Raw genomic sequence first — 17,177 nt, forward strand, 5'->3', positions numbered from 1 at the left:
AGGTAAGAGTAAGCTGTTCTGTCCATATTTTTGTTCTTAGGTGTCCAGGGGAATGCGTATTGTGAGAACAGGAAGACAGGACAGTGGAGAGGTTAGGCATTAAGGGTAGAGCTGTAGAGCTGGAATTCATCTCTAATTAGGCAGTAATTGAAGTTATGTGAATGGAGGGATGTCTTCCAACAGGGTGAGTAGATGGGGAAGAGAACAGACAGCTTATTGCCAGAGGATAGGAAACTGCTCACGATGCTGAAGCAAGAAAGTGAAAAAAGTTAACAAGAGAAAAAACTGCATTTCCTTCACCGAGTAAGGAAGGCCATCTCTCCAGCCCCCAAAGTGGAATCCTTTGGAAACTTAAGGAACTGAAGTGCTGGTTTCCTTACAGATTACAAGGGTTAATGCTGTTGACGCCTTCCTTTTAGGTCTCGGATAAGAGCCAGTGTTTCTTCCAGCAGTGATGCTTTAAAGGAGCTTCTCTCCCTGCAGTCTCCCACTCCACATCCTGTTTCCGGTCTTGGCCCAGCTCACCCTTCTTCCTTTGTCCCGTGACTTCTCTCTTCTCTGTAGTTTGGTCCCATCCCAGCTTGCCGTGCAGAGGGAAGGCTAGGTACCTTGTCTTCCTGCTGGCTACCTTAACTAATCACTCTGACACCCTTAGGTTCTGGGGATAATTATTCCCGCAAAGTCAAGGACTCCCTTTCCTTCCAGTGACCTGGAATTACCCTCTCGCAAGGAAAGCACCCAGAGCTTTGGAGTGACTTTTCCGCATTAACTCTGAGGCCGAGTTGCAGCGAGGAAATCTACCCTTTTAATAGGGGAAAATATTGCCCTCGTAAGTCTTTATGCAACGCACTTGAGCCTAATGCTCACTTACCAATTTGCCTTTATAACTTCCATTTTGAGTGAATTAAGTCCTCCATACGGGTAGTTGTTAAAGAAGTGATAAGTGCTTTATAATTCACTAAAGGGTAGCCTGGCCATTTGAGATTTTCCTAAGGAAATTGGCCACTCGAAGGGCAGCATTTTCAGGGCCGCTGCGGCCAGCTGCTCTTAGGCACAGAACTTGCACTATTGGATTACTTTCAAGCCAGCTGCTCTGGCCTAGACTAGACTTTCCTTCTCAGTCAGACTTTCTCCTCCAAGGCCCACTGGGGAGAAGGGGTCAAAGCTAATGTGTCTCTCCCTGCCTCAGGCTGTTTCTGCTCTTGATCAAAGACCTCCTCTTTCTCTCCTAGTTCAAAGCTGAGATGTCTAGTAGGGACTGGAGGGTTTATGATCAACGTGGTTTGAGTCTTATCTGTAGACAAGAGGGGACTGTCTCCAAGGGGCCACAGGGCTGTGCCTCCCTCCCCAATCCCCCAGGCACAGCTTGCTTCTTTACACCTTTGTCTCTTCAAATAGTTGGAGAAAATGCTGGTCCCGTCAAGACCTTGGGAACCATAGCCTTTTCATGACTTGCTGCAAGGTCCCAGGGTTCTGAGGAAGTACAGTCATTTATTAATTTGTTCAGTTAAATCTTCTACCTTGTACTAAGAACTGGGCTGAGTGTCGTGGATACAGTAGTGAACGAGATAGGTTGCCTGCCCTCAGAGAGCTTGCATTCTGTTGGGGGAGAGACACAGTCAACAAGTAAACACATACATGAGATAATTATAGATTTTGTCAAATGATATAAAGGAAGTACCTAGAGTGACATTTCTCAACCTTGGCACGACTGACATTCTGGAGGGGATAACTCTTTGTTGTGAGGGGCTGTCTTGTGTTGTAGGATATTTAGTTACATCCTTGGTCCCTACCCCCTAGATGCAGTAGCCCCTCCCCAGTCATGACAACCAAAAATGTCCCCAGACATTGCCAAGTGTTCTCTGAGGGCTTAAATCCACCCCGGCTTGAGAACTGTTGATCCAGAGGAAGGTGATACAGAATGTCTTTAGGTCGTTGGTCAGGGAAGGCCTCCCTGAGGAGATGACATTGAAGGGGAGTCCAAGTGCTTTTAAGGGCAAAACCAACTGCAAAGGTCCTGGGAGGGGGGAGGGAGCTTGATGTTTTGAAGACTAGAAAGAAGACCCCTGGGAGGAAAGCCAAGTGAACAAGGGTAAGGTTAGTCTGAGCTGAGGAGGGAGAGAGATGAGCCAGACATGGAGGATCTTGCTGGCTGAGGTGGAGTCTGAATTCCATCCCAAGTGCAGAAGCCATTGGAGGTTTATTTTTTTGGAGAGTGGGTGGGGGAGGGGGACATGATCTGATTTATGTTATGAAAAGCTCATTCAGGCTTCTGTGTGAGGACAGGTTTAGTCAGGTGGGAGTGGAAGCAGTGGTCATGCTTCTGAGGCAGTGGTCTTTGTGAGGGGCGATGGTGGCCTGGGTGATCAGGGGTGATAAGAGTGGAGGTGCTGAGGAGTGGACAGAGCTGATGATCTCCTGTGGAGGTGGACTTGCTAAGGGGCGGCTGTTGGAGGGAAGGAAGGGAGCAATCAATGATGAAGTTTGACTTGGACGACCGGGTGGTACCAGTGCCATTTACTGAGATGGAGAAGCCCAAGTGGGAGGACAGCAAGGGCTGGTGTTGGACCTGCGGACGTATCAGGGAAGAGCCTGGAGCTCAGTGGAGAGGTCTGACTAGAGACACCTTTGGAGGCTTGGATGGTGTTCGGAGCCAAGCACCTGGGTGAGATCCCTGTGGCCGGGTGGGGGCAAAACCTGGAGACTTCACCACTGAGGGATCAGACAAGGACTATGGAACCAGCAAAGGAGACTAAGAAGGGCTAGCCAGGGAGATAGAAAGAAACCCGGCAGAGAGTGGAGTTAAGGAATTCCTAGAGAAGAGAATGTTTTCAGAAAGAGAGAGCAGTAAACTAGGTAAAATGCCACCAAGAGACTGGGAAACTGGGTGGCAGAGAAGAATTTGCCAACGTGGAAACCACTGGTGACTTGACAGTGTAGTTTCAGTGGAGTGGTGGGGACAGAAGACAGACTGGGGTGAAGAATCAAAGGGAGGTGAGGAAGTGAGGCCTGGGAATATAGACAATTCTTTTGAAAACATTTGTCATACGGAGATGGAGAGACATGAGTTGGTAGCTGGAGAACATGGGATCCAGGAGATTTTTTTTGAAATGGGCTCTCCTAGGATGTGTTTGTATGCTGATGGAAAAATCTAAGAGGGCGAGAGTGAGGGGACAGGGGAGAGAGGGAGAAAAGAGGAATGAGTCCTCGAGAAGGTGTCTCGAGGGGTGAGGGCAGGGGAAGGTCCACAGGGGGACTGGTAGAGGGCTAAACACTTAAGCTCTGCTGTTGATCACTTCGGGGTTCATTCATTCATTCATTCATTCAGCCAGATGTCACTGAGCATTTGCATGGCACTGGGGACCCAAACCCCCGGTCAGTGCCCTCAGAAAACTCATGTTCTGGTGAAGGTCATCGTCACCTAGGGAAGGGAAAGATGGAAAAGCTGAGCTGAGGTGTCAAGAGCATTCCCATCTCATCTGCTGCCATGGTTGCTGAGAGGAGGCCCTTCCCACTCCCCCACTCCTGACCCCCATGGTGGGCAGTAGACCTGACATCTGGTCCTAGGTGGGGGAGATCTGGTCCTTGGGCCTCCTGAGACCTCTGGGATCACCTGTTTCTGGGCTCTGTAGTGATGCCCCAAGTTGCCTGTCCCCAGTTGGGATGTTGAATGGTGTGCCCTGGGCCACATTCCTCCTCAGAGATCAAGTTCAGGGTTCCTGTGGGATTGGCCCAGGGCTCTGGGCTGCTCAGCTGGGCCCAGGGTGAGGACCGTGCCGGTGCTGAGCCTGGAAAACCTCTGGCATGAGTTGGGGCATCGAGGTGGCTATTTGGCACCAACCTGGATGGCTTCCCAGGCATGTACTTATCCTGGGGTAACTGCCCTTATTTGAGATTCTGGAGGTGAGGGAGTGGGGAAGAAGACAGATAGGATCTCTGTTCTCATGTATCGTAGTTCTAGAGACATGACAAACACGTAATCAAATAATCAAATAAGACAATTACAGATGGTTATGAAAGACTGTGAAGGACATAAACAGGGGCTTGCGCCAGAGCAGCTGGCGGGGAAGGGAGGGTGGGCTCACAGAGGAGCCGGCTTCTCTGAGAAGGTGACCTTGGAGGGGAGACCTGAGGGATTAAAAGGAGTCAGGGAAGAGCATTTCATGGAAGTTCTGACTGGGAATAAGCCTGGCAGGTTTAAAAAACAGAAGGCACGTCAGTGTGGCCAGGGCCTAGAAAACCAGGGGAATGTGTTCAGTGAAGAGATTATGGAAGCAGCTAACAGTCAGCTCATGAGGGACCTCGTAGGCCACGACCCAGGTTTTGGATTTTATTGTAAGGACCAAAGGAAGCAGTTGGAGGGTTATAAGCAGGGGAGAGGATGATCACTCTGGAGGAGAGACTGTGGAAGGAGAAGAGTGAAAGCAGGGAGGCCAGCTAGGAGGCAGTGGCCGTTTGCAGTTAGAGGCGGTGGCTCCCTGGTGTGCGGATGTGTGGACAGCAGTGAAAATAGGGAGAAGCAGACAGACTGGTGATGGGCAGGCCAGTCTGATCACAGGCTGGGACCCGAGCAGGGCAGCTTGGACTCCCCAGTGAGCTGGCTGAGTTCCAGATGTGTGCCCTTGACCTTTTCTCTGTTAGGAGACGCAGCATTTCAGCACCTGAAGAGCACAGGTGTGCACACAAACATACCCCATTCGTTCCTGGCACGAGCTTTGGAATTGATCAGGAAACCGGCACAGATGCTGCCGTCTTCCATCTGTTCACCACACGATCTGAATGTTCCTTTCTGCAGTCCCGGGGGTGTCTTTGATGTGGGGCTGGTTCACCGTGGCCCTTGGCAGGCAGCTGCTTGTAGAGCTGGTGTGCTCACGTGCTGGCATGCTGGGGTTGCCAGCCCAGGAAGGCTCCCCAGGCTTCTAGTATCCCCCTTGACAGCTGTCAAGGGAGGGAGAACTGGGTGACTTGGCTGGTGTGATCCGATGCAGCTCTTCTCCAGCCCCCTGGTGCCTGCGCTCCATGGAGCTGTTGCTCCAGACAGTTTGTTTATAATGCTAAACATATCAGATAATTGAAAGCTAATGCTTCTGTCTGGATCACTAGACATAATATGCCTGGATAACAAATCAATTTCCTCCTTGGCCTGCAAGGCTGAGAAGTCAAACACCCGGCACATCCTTTGTGTGTGTGCAAGTATGTGCGTGTGCGTGTGTGTGCACGCTCATGCATGTGTGTGCTCCAACGCTGACTTATTAGAAAGTGAGATTCCAGGCTAGTTTCCCCAGGCATCCAACTCTGTCTTAGAACAGGATTCAGGTGAGAAGGTGATGGGAGCCTCAGGTCTGACAGGGGACAGGGACATCTGGTAATGAAGGCACACCTGTCGAGCCTTGTTATCCGAAGCTCTTATGTTCTGTGTTGGAGGAGTGGAGTATTCATATACAGAACATCTGAGAAACACCAGTTTCAGCTACCTCCTGCCAGGATACAGCTCCAAGATTGAATATACTGAATATAATATACTAGTGATGGTGCCACCAGGAAAATGTGACTTATGAATTACCAACAAGAATGCTTACTTATCTGGCAAGCTCAATTATCCAGAAAGGGAATGCGAAACAAAGTAAGAAAACAAGGGCAAATATCTACCTCTCTCTGTGTGTGTGTGTGTGTGTGTGTGTGTGTGTGCGTGCATGTCTGTGCCTGAAGTTTTTCATATTCCCTTAAATCCTTATTCAGATTCTTTTTACTCTTCCTGAAGGCACAGTTCCAAAGACAGTCATGGAATCAGTTATGCATTGCACTAGTGCTAGGCGTCAGAGCCGAATGGAGGACGTGGACATGGCCTCATCTAATCCTCACGGCCGCTGGATTTCCTATTAGGAAACTGAGGTCTGGAGAGGCTGGAGTAACTGGCCCAGAGGCATCAGGCTTCTAAGCACAGAGCTGGGTGTCGTCTCCAGGTCAGCCTACCTTCAGGGTGCCTGCTCTTGACCTCTGTTCTCCAATGGACTGCAGAGCAGACTGGTCTCAGCATGTTGGAAGGTCCCCGGGGGCACAACCCAATAGCAAAGAAGAGCCAGAAAACCATTAAAAATGAAGGCAATTGCGATTAGCATTCAAGAGTCATTTCAGGGTAGGACCACTTTGGGTAGGGGCGCAGGTTCTGCTTACTTTGAGAGCCTCTAGTGGTGTCACTGTGCTACAGCCCAGTGGGCTAGTTAGGTTGATCACAATGATCTAGGATCATCAAGAAAATCTAAGCTGTGTTCTGTTTACTCTGCTTCAAAAGTCAAGGAGGTGTGTAATGCATTTTTTTGGGAAAAAAGAAACATTCAGCAAGGAAGTTGAACATGCAGAGGGTTTTTTTTTTTTAATAAATTTATTTATTTAATTTATTTATTTTTGGCTGTGTTGGGTCTTTGTTGCTGCGCGCGGGCTTTCTTTAGTTGAGGCGGGGGGGGCTACTCTTCATCGTGGTGTGTGGGCTTCTCATTGTGGTGGCTTCTCTTGTTGCGGAGCACGGGCTCTACGCATGCGGGCTTCAGTAGTTGCAGCATGTGGGCTCAGTAGTTGTGGCTCACAGGCTCTAGAGTGCGGGCTCAGTAGTTGTGGCGCACAGGCTTAGTTGCTCCGTGGCATGTGGGATCTTCCCAGACCAGGGCTCGAACCTGTGTCCCCTGCATTGGCAGACGATTCTCAACCACTGCGCCACCAGGGAAGCCCCATGCAGAAGTTTTGCATTTAAATTTAGTTGTCTGGAAAATTTGGTTATGAAGAACAGCTCATTAATAGCAGTGAGGAATCACAGTGAAAATAACAGCCATCTGACAGCAAGGGAGGAGAGAAGCTTGGGAAAATGAAGAAATACTGGGCCTGCCACATCTAAAGGAAGGAAGGATGCTCCCTTGTCCCACCAACCAATCCTTGTCTTGCTGATTACCCAGGTGAGGAGGAAAGTTCTGCCAGGTGAAGGGTGCTTTGCCCTCTCATGGGCCTCCCCAACAAACTTAGTCCCCTGGTGTTGGATGGACTTGAACGTCTCAGTGTTCTAGGGTTTTCTGTGTTTAGGACTTAAATATTGGAGGTATAAGCAACTCTTAAACATATCCACATGGCATGTTTTTAATTAAAATAGGGACCACAGTCTGTACCATCTAATTTTTATATGCTTGGAGATTGCCAACTCATTACCATATTGGCCCAAGCCAAACAGAAGGAGGAAGAAGCAATGGTACAAAAGCACAATTGGATTTAATCTAGCACAAGGATTGTTATATTCTCTGTGAAAGTATTAATTAATACTTCATTTGTGTCCTAGCTCATTTCCACAGGGATCCGAAGCAACTGTGGACTGGGTTTATCTGCTCCAGGAATGGTTGCTGGGTGAGCCACTGGGAGTGGCTCCTTTCCTCCCAAGTCCACCTGGAAGCAGGATGTACTTTGACCATGGGACCCCCAAGATCTCATTGAAGTTTTCTGAGCTGTAGCCCTAAGCCCAGCTCCGGCTTGGGAGCTCAGTGTTGTCACGAATTAAGCCTCACTTCCTCCCTCTCTCTGGAACAGTGTTGTATATCAGCTCCTGGCAGAGAGTCATGATTCTGTGGTGTCAGGGAAGGGCCGTGGCGAGAGGGCAGGGACAGGGCATTGCGTTGACTCTCTGGATGGCACATTTCATATTTCCATGCAATGACGAGGCCTTAGAAATGCAGAAGGATAACTTTCAGTGGAGGGGCAAGGCACTAGGCAGTGGATTCCAGCCAGAGCTTGGTCAGAAGAGACCATTATTGCTTTTAGAATGTGTAACCTGGCTTGGGCCAAGGTCCAGTGGGCCAAAGACCCCTCATTTCCTCTCAAGTAATGCCCTTGTCACGGGAGTGTCCTGAGAACCATGGCTTTTGATTTTCTTCTCTCACCTGGACCCTGTGACCTAGAGGAAAGCTTTTTGGTGTTGGCCTGGGGCCTTTTGGTGTTTGCTGCAAAACAATCATTTTCAAAATTATGTCTGAAGCCATGAAACTTTTTTTTCAATGGACTCTTAGGTAGAAGCCTTGTATAATAAAGCAGGGTTTCCCAACCTCGATGCTGTGGACATTTGGGGCTGATAATTCTTTGTTGTGGGCATGCTGCCCTGGGCATTATTGACATGTTTAGGAGCATCCCTGTGGATGCCGGTGTCACTTCCTGTTCCCCAGTTGTGACCACCAAAAATGTTTCCAGACATTGTCAAATGTCCCCTGGGGGGCAAAATCGCCTCCAGTTGGGAACCATTGTATTCAAGGGACTAAAGTGGAGGTAACTAAAGTAGGGATGGGAGCCTGGAGTCACACTGAGAACAAGGCTTCAGGTCTCTGTGGGGCATCTACCGCCACACACTGCCTGAGCAGACAGACGCAGAATCTGGTGGTCCCACTGACCCACGTTCCTGGCATCGCTCTGAGTTCTCATCTCCCCACAGCGGCAGCAGGCGTGTGAGATGCCTCTGCTCGGGGGGGCTGGTGCAGCCTGTGGTCCTGGAACAGGGTGACCAGTGACTGCCCCGCACAGGGCTCAAGGGCCTAACCTTCCTTCAAAAACATGATCATTCTTGATTGTTTTTCAAATGACAAAATCAATGCTCCATGAAAACAACCTGGACAACCCAGAAAAGCACACAAAAAGAAGTCACATGTAATTGTACTAGGCGGAGGGAACCACTGTTTACCACAAACCAAACCAAAGCAGACTGCTCTCATACTTTATCTATTTATTATATTTTTAGAGCCTGCCTTTTAAACTTAAAACTCATGGCCTCCGCATTAGCACAAAGCAGCCAGCAGAGTTACCATAACTGACCCCCCGGGCTGGTACCAAGTGGTGAGTCACCGAGAAAACTTGGCAGGCGCCCTGCCCACGTCAACTGCAAATGTCAGGCTGCACCTTCGCCGCCCTGCTCTTCCCTGGGAACCCGCTCTGCACTGCCGTCTGTGCATCCTCTGAAGCTGTTTATAATTTCTGCTTGAACAGTTTTCCTGGAGGTCATGAATGACAGGTTTACCGTCCCTCCACCCTTCTGCCCCTCGAAGTGTTTAATCAATGACTGCTGAGAGGTGACAACTTCCAGCAGAACCAGCTTGCCCTTTTTAGCTTGAAAACTGAGAAAAGATTGCCCAGCCTCTACAAAACCCAGGTTTAAAAACAATCATCACAGGCACTACCTGAAGACTGACTGTGCATCCCAGCTGCTGAAAGGCCTTTTTAACATAGCCTTTCAATCTTCATGTCCTTCTTATGATGAAGGTATTTCATTGATATTATCCCCATTTGACAGATGACGAAACTGAGGCACAGACAGGTGAAGTAACCTGGACAGGGTCACATAGTATCCTGGCAGCCTGGCGCTACTCAGGTCAGCAACCTTTTTCTGTAAAAGGCTAGAAAGTCAATATTGTAGGCGAGTCTCTGCAGCTCCATCTCACCTCCATCTTTGTGGGGAAAAGTGGTCACAGACAAGAGTAAATGAGTAGATATGAAAACGGACATTTATATTTCATATACTTTTCACATGTCACAAAATAGGATTCTACTTTTGATTTTTAAGAAAATGTAAAAACGATTCTTCTTTCTCAGGCTGTACAGAAATGAGCAGTGGGTTGGAATTTGTAGTTTGCTGGCCCGGCTCTGGAGCCCCAACTCCTAACCACACAGTTGCACCGTTGCTGTAAAAGTGCTATTCCCCCACGTAGGAAAACTCAGACCCAAAAGAGGACGCAGGGGCCATATGCTATTGACCAGGGAGTCCTTTGCACCAAGGACTTCAGCCATTGTCCTGCCATGTCTCGGTGTGTGCCTATGCAGGGGAAGGGTCATTTGTGGGCATAAGGACAGGAGGGCTGAGAGGGGTAAAGTATTAGAATGCAATAATGACTGACAACTCAGCCATAATAAAAACACATTTCTGGAATTCTAATGTGGGCTCAGAAAAATGATTTCATTTATTTAAACAACTTGATTGACAGCTGCTCGTTGGAAGTAGATTCTTGTCTGAAGCTGGGCTCCCATGAATGAATGGCCGCCTGCAGAAACACTGCAATCTACTTGGTGGTTTACATGGACCGAGGGCCCAGTGAATACTCTGGGTGGGAGTGGGGCTGGCCCAGGTCCTTCTACCACTTCTGGCCTTCCTTCTCATCTGACATGGAGCCAGGGTCCCTGCCCTGGCGAGACCAGACCAAGCAAACTGTCCTGGGGCCATGAGGCTTCCAGGGAGAAGGCTTTGGAGTTGGAATTCAGTACTGACCTGGCCACCTGGTCCATGTCCCCAGCAGATGCCAGTGTGTCTGGCTGCTTAGCAGGGGCTCCGAGAGAATGTGGTACAAAAAGGGCTCTTGGCATACCTTGTCACTGCGCGACTCTGAAATGCTTCCAGAGGCCCTGGCCACCACCTCCCTGTGGCCTTCCTGGCTCCGGCTCCACTTGATGGCAGATGGCAGAGCCACGGGTGGGGTGGGGCTAGGGAGGAGACGTCTGGGGAAGGTGGCAGCCACTTTTCTGTGCCTCGGGTAGCTCTGTCCCAGGGTGAGCTGTCACTTCTTTTCCCTCCTTGCAAAGAGCAGGCTTAGACTTTGGGGGCACTGACAGGAGAGTCAGATCCCAGGAGGGCAGCTTGGGCAGCGGGAAGCCTTTTCCTGTGGCCCATTGAAGCTCCTTGGGGTAGCGGGTGTGTATGAATGGTCTTCGCTCAGACAGCTCTAGAGCTGGAAAGGACCTTGGTAATCAACAGTCTGATGGTTCTCCACCTTGACACCAAAAGCAGTAATGAGGATGTTTGTCCCTGGTGTTTTGTCAATATAAAACAAACAAATAAATGAACAAAGGAAATCATATGCATACCCATGATAAGCCCTTGCATACTAACAGTACTTTCAAGAATTCCTTTGCTTTGGGCTGGAATTTATCCACTGGGTGAGTCAGTGCTGGTTTATGCCTGTTGATAAAAAGCTCTGGTTAACAGTGATTTATATCTTGGATTAATAAATCCGAGAAGATGAATTAATTATTACTTAATAAATGTGTGTGCTTTTTCGACACATGTTTAGGGAGCTAAACATGAAGCCTCTTGGGAGTAAGTTCTAAAAGGAGATCTTTGTGAAGAGATGGGGGAGAAACTGCTGATCTGGTGCAAGCCTCTCTCTTTACAAATGAGGACACCAGAGGCCCAGAGAGTTGAAAGCTCATGTTCAAAGCCACGGCTGCTTAAGTCACAGAGATGAAGCTGGAATCAGGCTCCTCGACTGCCAGCCTCATGTTCTTTCCATGACACCCAGGCCTGTGGTCGCCCCTCCTTTGTGGAGTTGATTCTGCCATATCAAGCCATTGATGTTCTTGAACTCCAGATGGATTGGGCCGTGGTCACCCAAAGGGGGTCATCAATGTCTGGCCCCTGGGGGACCCTGAGGAGGTGTGTGTTCCTTCTGGGCTTTGCCACCCCCAAGCCATGTTCACCAGCAAGCCCCCCTACACACCCCCTTTATTTAAACCATGTCATTTCTATTGTCTTTACCGGCAGGAACTTAAGAAAACAAGCCTGTCCTTTAAACAATCCTATAAATGAAAAAGAATGAAAGAGAATGGAAGGAAACTAAGTCAGGAAGACCCACAGGGAGATTGGATCTCAAGAATTTAAAGAGTAGTTTTTCTGGAGCTGAGGGGGGAGCGTTAAATGCTGTCCATGAGTTTGGTGCTTGGGATCCCACAGCGAGCCCATCAGCCAGGTGGCATGCGTGACACCACACTGGGGAAGAAACCGGCTCAGAGATAATTGGCGACTTGGTAGAAATCCTGGCTCATGGGTGGCTGCTCCAGGATTTGAACCCAGGTCTCTGGCACTAAAGCCAGTGCCTTTCCCATGGCCCCTCTGCTGACCTGAACCCTGCCTTTCCTCTCCCCTGCAGACACATAGAGAACTGGCGCGGTCTGCACACGCTCAACGCCGTGGACATGGAGCTCTACACTGGCCTCCAGAAACTGTGAGTGCACCAGCTCCCGGGGTGTGTGGGGAGTGGGATGGGCTAGGGCTCAGCTCATAGTTTGGGTTTCAAAGCAGGACCTGAACCCAGGTCTCCTGTGCTTGGCTGATGGTCCCCGTGGAGCAGGAAATTTGCAGTCACCTCCTCCTTTGTATTCAGTGCCAGTGGCTGTGGGAGATTTGGGGTGGAAGGGAAGAGGCACAAAGGGGGCTGCAGGGCAGTAGTCGTGGACCAGATTCTTACCCACTTGCCAGGATGGGCACATCCCTCACCCTGATCCAGGTCCCCGTGGGGTGTGAGCCCAGATGCCTCCCACTGGACCCCCTCAGTTGGATCACCCAGTGACGACTGATGATGAAGAGATGCGTTCAGTTCACCAGGCGGCTGCCGTCCAGTCTTGGCCTCACTGGCTGTCAGCCTTGGCCCAGAGCAGAGATGTTTCTCTGCTCCATAAGCTCTGCTCAACATCTTTTTCTCTCTCCAGGACCATCAAGAACTCAGGACTTCGGAGCATCCAGCCCAGAGCCTTTGCCAAAAATCCCCACTTGCGCTATATGTAAGTAGAGCTGGGACCCAGGCCTCAGAGAGTGGGTGGGTGGGGTCATAGGGTGGGGAGAGAGTCCTGGGCTGTGAAGCCCAAGGCCCGAGATCTGGACCCGGCTTTGCCACTGTGTCCTGGGGCAAGTCCCTTCACTTCTCTGCACCTGAGATTTTGCCTCTTAAAACAAGGGGTTTGGATTTGATGATCTCTAAGTTTCCTGTTGGATGGAAGAGCCTAGGACCAAGGCTTAGCAGGAGTGTCTTTTCACTCCCAAGTGTGTTCACTTCCTGTGATGAAATTTGCAATTGTATTGGAATGTAAATGAGAGGAAATTCCCCATATAAGTGTAGTGTGTGATGTGAGTACTATACTTCTGAGACCATGTGTAGGTCCGTAAGTGTGTGTGTGTGTGTGGTGGGGGGGGTTGCTGGGGTGGTGGCGTGGGGTTTGGGGAAAAGCAGGGCCAGGCCACGTGTCATGTCGAAATAGATTCTGGGTTCAGTGGAGAAGAGGTCTGAAAAGCAGAGACACCTGTATATAAGGTCACACAGCTTTGGGACAAGCTGGAGGTGACATGGCCCTGGTGGGATCCCCTCTGTCTGTGCCCCCCTCCTCTCCTCTCCCACCACTGCCATGTCTGATGGTGGAGGAGCCTCCTGGCATTCGGCTCTGTCTAGACCTGTAGGGGTGGAATCACACGAGCTTGGTGCTTCCTCTCCAAACCTAATTCTGGGCTGAAGACTCTAGGATTAGATGGGAGGACCACCATTTCCTGGGGAGAGGTGGGCTTGAAAAGAAGCCTAGGGCCAGCGATTAGGGGAAGTGCCAACACGCTGCACCTGTTGGGGGTCCTTACTGTTCGGTCAAGCCTTCTTTTCGGATGGTGACCATTTTGGACATCTGCTGGGCATGTTCTCCAAGAGCAGAGATTCCATAGGAACCAGGGGGATGGACTCTACTGTATTTGGGGAGAAAATGGAGGAATGGTGTGCAGATGAATCTTTCCTTTGGCCACTTGAGAGTTGTATTGGCCCAGGCACTTTGCACTTGAAGGGCATCCCGGCTGCATAGGAGTCTCACAGGAAGAGACACAGCATCCAAGGGAAGTGGAGGGGAGGTAGAGAAAGAGAAAAGTCGCAGAGAATTGTGGTGTGTGAGTTGTTTCTCTTCTGGGGGGTCCTGGCCTCACCCCCGGGCCTCTGTATGTTTTCCCAAGCACATAGTGAGTGCTTGGTAAGTATTTTTTAAATCAGTTATGGCCACCCCTGCTTTGTGCTGAACTTTCTTTCCTTTCTCTGGACATAGCACACTGTATGGCCACCGCTCAAGGTCTGATGTAGTACCTGTGGGGGACTGAGGCCTCCCCTGCAGCTGTCTCATTTAGCCATTGCCCCCTTGCCCTAATTGAGCCTCTGTGGTGGGTTTCTCCTGATGTGTGTTCTTTGCAGCTGGGGGCATAGCTGGGACCAGAGGAGGGCCTTGGACCGGATGTTCCAGGTGTTTATTTTATTGGGGATTTGAGTTTCAATGTAAACTATCCCAGGGGAAGAAGCTTTTGACCTCTGAGCAGTCTCCTTTTCATACTAACTCATACAAGGGTCACAAAGCCAAATGCCCACGGCGGACCAGGTTGGGAGAGTGGAGGCTGGAGACTATGTGTTCCCCCTAAGAGGCAGCCTGTAAGCAATTCCAGCTGACTGCTGCCATGAGGAGGCGGGGCCTCGGCTTGCCAGATTTACTGCTTTTTTTTTTTTCAAGAAGAGCTGGAGGTCCAGTGAAACCTTTCAAGTTTTAAATACTGGCAACTAAAAATAAAACCTCTCAACTCATGGGCCAGGCAGAACTACTCTGTGGGCAGAATATGACATATGGAGTGCCAGTTTGCGGTCTAGGGTCATACTTTGGACAAGCTGCCAGCATAGGAGAGGCTCTGTCCCTTTTGACGACAGTGGCTTGGTGCTCAGAGCCTGCTAGGGCACTGTGTCACCAGAAGCTCGTAGGGCAACTGAGAGGGCTTCCGGACCCAACATATTTCCATGGGCCACAGAGGTGGGGGGAGATGCATCTTGGGTTAAAGGTGTCTCTGAAGTTGGGTTGTACTAGAAACTGTCTTTGAATTACCCTTGAGATCCCAGAAAAGGGCTGTGACCCACCATCTCTTCTGAGATGATCTTGGTCTGCTGGCTGGTGGCAGTGATGGGCTGGTGGGGCTTTGCAAGATTCCCAAGACTTTGGGGGCAGGAAGGGTCTGGGTGGAATAGGTTCTGATGACACCAGTGAGCCTGCCCATGACCTTGGGCACTGTTTTCTCCTGGATACATTGGCCGGCTCTTGACAAATTACTTGCTATTGGCCACAAAGGGATCAAGAGTGAGAAAGATGGGTCACCATCAGTCCAGCCCCAGTTTGGGCCTGTCTGCATATTGGGGGCTAGTTGGATGCTCAGATCAAGGTGAGAGGGTCAGCACCTGGTCCAGGGGGCTCTGATAGGCATGGTGGGGCTGCTGGAGGATCGCAGAGAAGTGAGTTAAGAGGTTGAGGCGTATGCACTGGCTTCATCGATGGGTTGGTTTATTAACTTTTCCCCTTTACGAAGACACACCCCAAATCCTGACTGAGTGAATCTCCCGGCAGCTTCGGGACATTTTCTCCTGGCAGATGGACCAGGTTTCTCTGCTGTCTCACAACATCTTCTATTTCTGTCCTCTGCATGCATTTACAAGTGTTCAGGCCCCAGCTGAGCAATCACAAGATGATCACTTACTCCAGCACTAATTGCCCAGCCCTGGCTTGGCAGCTTTTGTTTTCCCCCTTCTTCTTCTTTTTTCTTAGGGATGGCTGAGAAGTCTTTCTTCTCCCCTCTGTACCCAATAAGAAGCCAGAGGTGAGATCATTGCCTTCTGTACCAATGTCAAGTTATCCAAATTATTCTGATTGGTTCAACTGTCTCCCACCTCTAAGCTGCTGTTGCATTAGTCAGTGTAATTCTTTCCTGTGCCAGAAAAGGAGCCAACGATGTGAAGGCCAGGTGGTCTGCCACAAAGAAGGCTGGAGATTAGGACTCTTCAAGGTTTACGAGTGACTGACCATCTCTTTTTGACTGCTTCTGTTTTCTCTGTTTTCTGGAGTGTGAAAAATGAAATACTGATTCCTACACATGAAGGGAAATACTTTTTTTTTTTTTTTTTTTGCGGTACGCGGGCCTCTCACTGCTGTGGCCTCTCCCGTTGTGGAGCACAGGCTCCAGACGTGCAGGCTCAGGGGCCGTGGCTCACGGGCCCAGCCGCCCCGTGGCACGTGGGATCTTCCCAGACCGGGGCACGAACCCGTGTCCCCTGCATCGGCAGGCGGACTCTCAACCACTGCACCACCAGGGAAGCCCAAGGGAAATACTTTTTGAGAGACTGGAATATTCTTGACCCTATATCCTTTCCCTGATCTTAAGGATTTCGGATTAAGGATTATTTTTTAAAATAATTAATTAATTAATTAATTAATTTTTGGCCGTGTTGGGTCTTTGTTGCTGCACGCGGGCTTTCTCTAGTTGCAGCAAGTGGGGGCTACTCTTCATTGTGGTGCATGGGCTTCTCATTGCAGTGGCTGAGCACGGGCTCTAGGCGTGCAGGCTTCAGTAGTTGTATTCATGGGCTCAGTAGTTGTGGCTCGCGGGCTCTAGAGTGCTGGCTCAGTAGTTGTGGCGCACGGGCTTAGTTGCTCCGCGGCATGTGGGATCTTCCTGGACCAGGGCTCGAACCCATGTCCCCTGCATTGGCAGGAGGATTCTTAACCACTGCACCACCAGGGAAGTCCCAAGGATTCTTAAGGGTAGGGATTTTCCAAGTGGGTAATTGGAATGGCTGTTTGCTGATGGATGTAAAAATGGTGCCTGTTCTGGTGATGGGATGTGATAAAGATTAAATGATACGAGGCACATATAGCACTTGGCCCAGTGCCTGTAAATAATCAGAGTTTAGAAATGGAAGCTGCTAACAGTGACGTAATTACTGTTATTACTGGTGATGGTGATCGTGGAATCAAAGAAGAGAGATTAGGTGGCCTTGACAGGGATTCTGACCATTACTTTATTCTGGAAAAGCTGGATTTCTGTCCTGCATCTCTCTGGTGACTAGAATACTCCTATCTACAATCTCTCTGATGACTTTCTTCCTTGAATACTGATGAATAAACCCTGATAGATTCTCTGTGGTCTTCATTTAGTCCCCCTTGCTCTAGACTGTATGTAGACCCCTCTTAGCCCTGGTAGTTTCAGAAAGGATCCACCCAGTGGCAGTTGATGAGCTTACGCTTTATTTCCATCTTGAGACCACACCCACTAACAGTAGTGAACTTGGATCGGTTGCTGAATCTCCTACCCCACCCCCACCCCCTGCAGTTGACTCATCTCTTCCTTCCTGGGGTTTGTTTTCTCTGGGGTGTCTCACAAAGAGACCAGATCGCCACAGTCTGGGGTCCCCATAAGTAGAGTCATGGCGATGTCTACCTATGAACTGCACTGAAGTGATGGTACTTCCTTTCATCTGTAGAGCACTTCATGGTTTCAAAGTACTTTCTCCTGTGTTATCTCCTTTAATCCTCTTACCATCCTGGGATGGGGAGTGTGGTCGGCA

The 17,177-nt window shown here is 49.8% G+C and overlaps 1 protein-coding gene across 7 annotated transcripts in view; it reads left to right on the forward strand.

Moving 5' to 3' along the window:
* Positions 1 to 17,177, forward strand: part of NTRK3 (neurotrophic receptor tyrosine kinase 3) — a gene marked incomplete at both ends in the record, with an annotated part of 382,825 nt that overhangs the window by 62,178 nt on the left and 303,470 nt on the right. For all 7 annotated transcript variants that reach the window (XM_079699625.1, XM_079699626.1, XM_079699627.1 and 4 more), the window contains 2 exons: positions 11,934 to 12,008; positions 12,493 to 12,564. In XM_079699625.1, the coding sequence (XP_079555751.1) occupies positions 11,934 to 12,008; positions 12,493 to 12,564 (147 nt within the window). The remainder of the gene's footprint in view (positions 1 to 11,933; positions 12,009 to 12,492; positions 12,565 to 17,177) is intronic.

The sequence above is a fragment of the Hyperoodon ampullatus genome (assembly GCF_949752795.1).
Source record: "Hyperoodon ampullatus genome assembly, chromosome: 3".
Lineage (NCBI taxonomy): Eukaryota > Metazoa > Chordata > Mammalia > Artiodactyla > Ziphiidae > Hyperoodon > Hyperoodon ampullatus.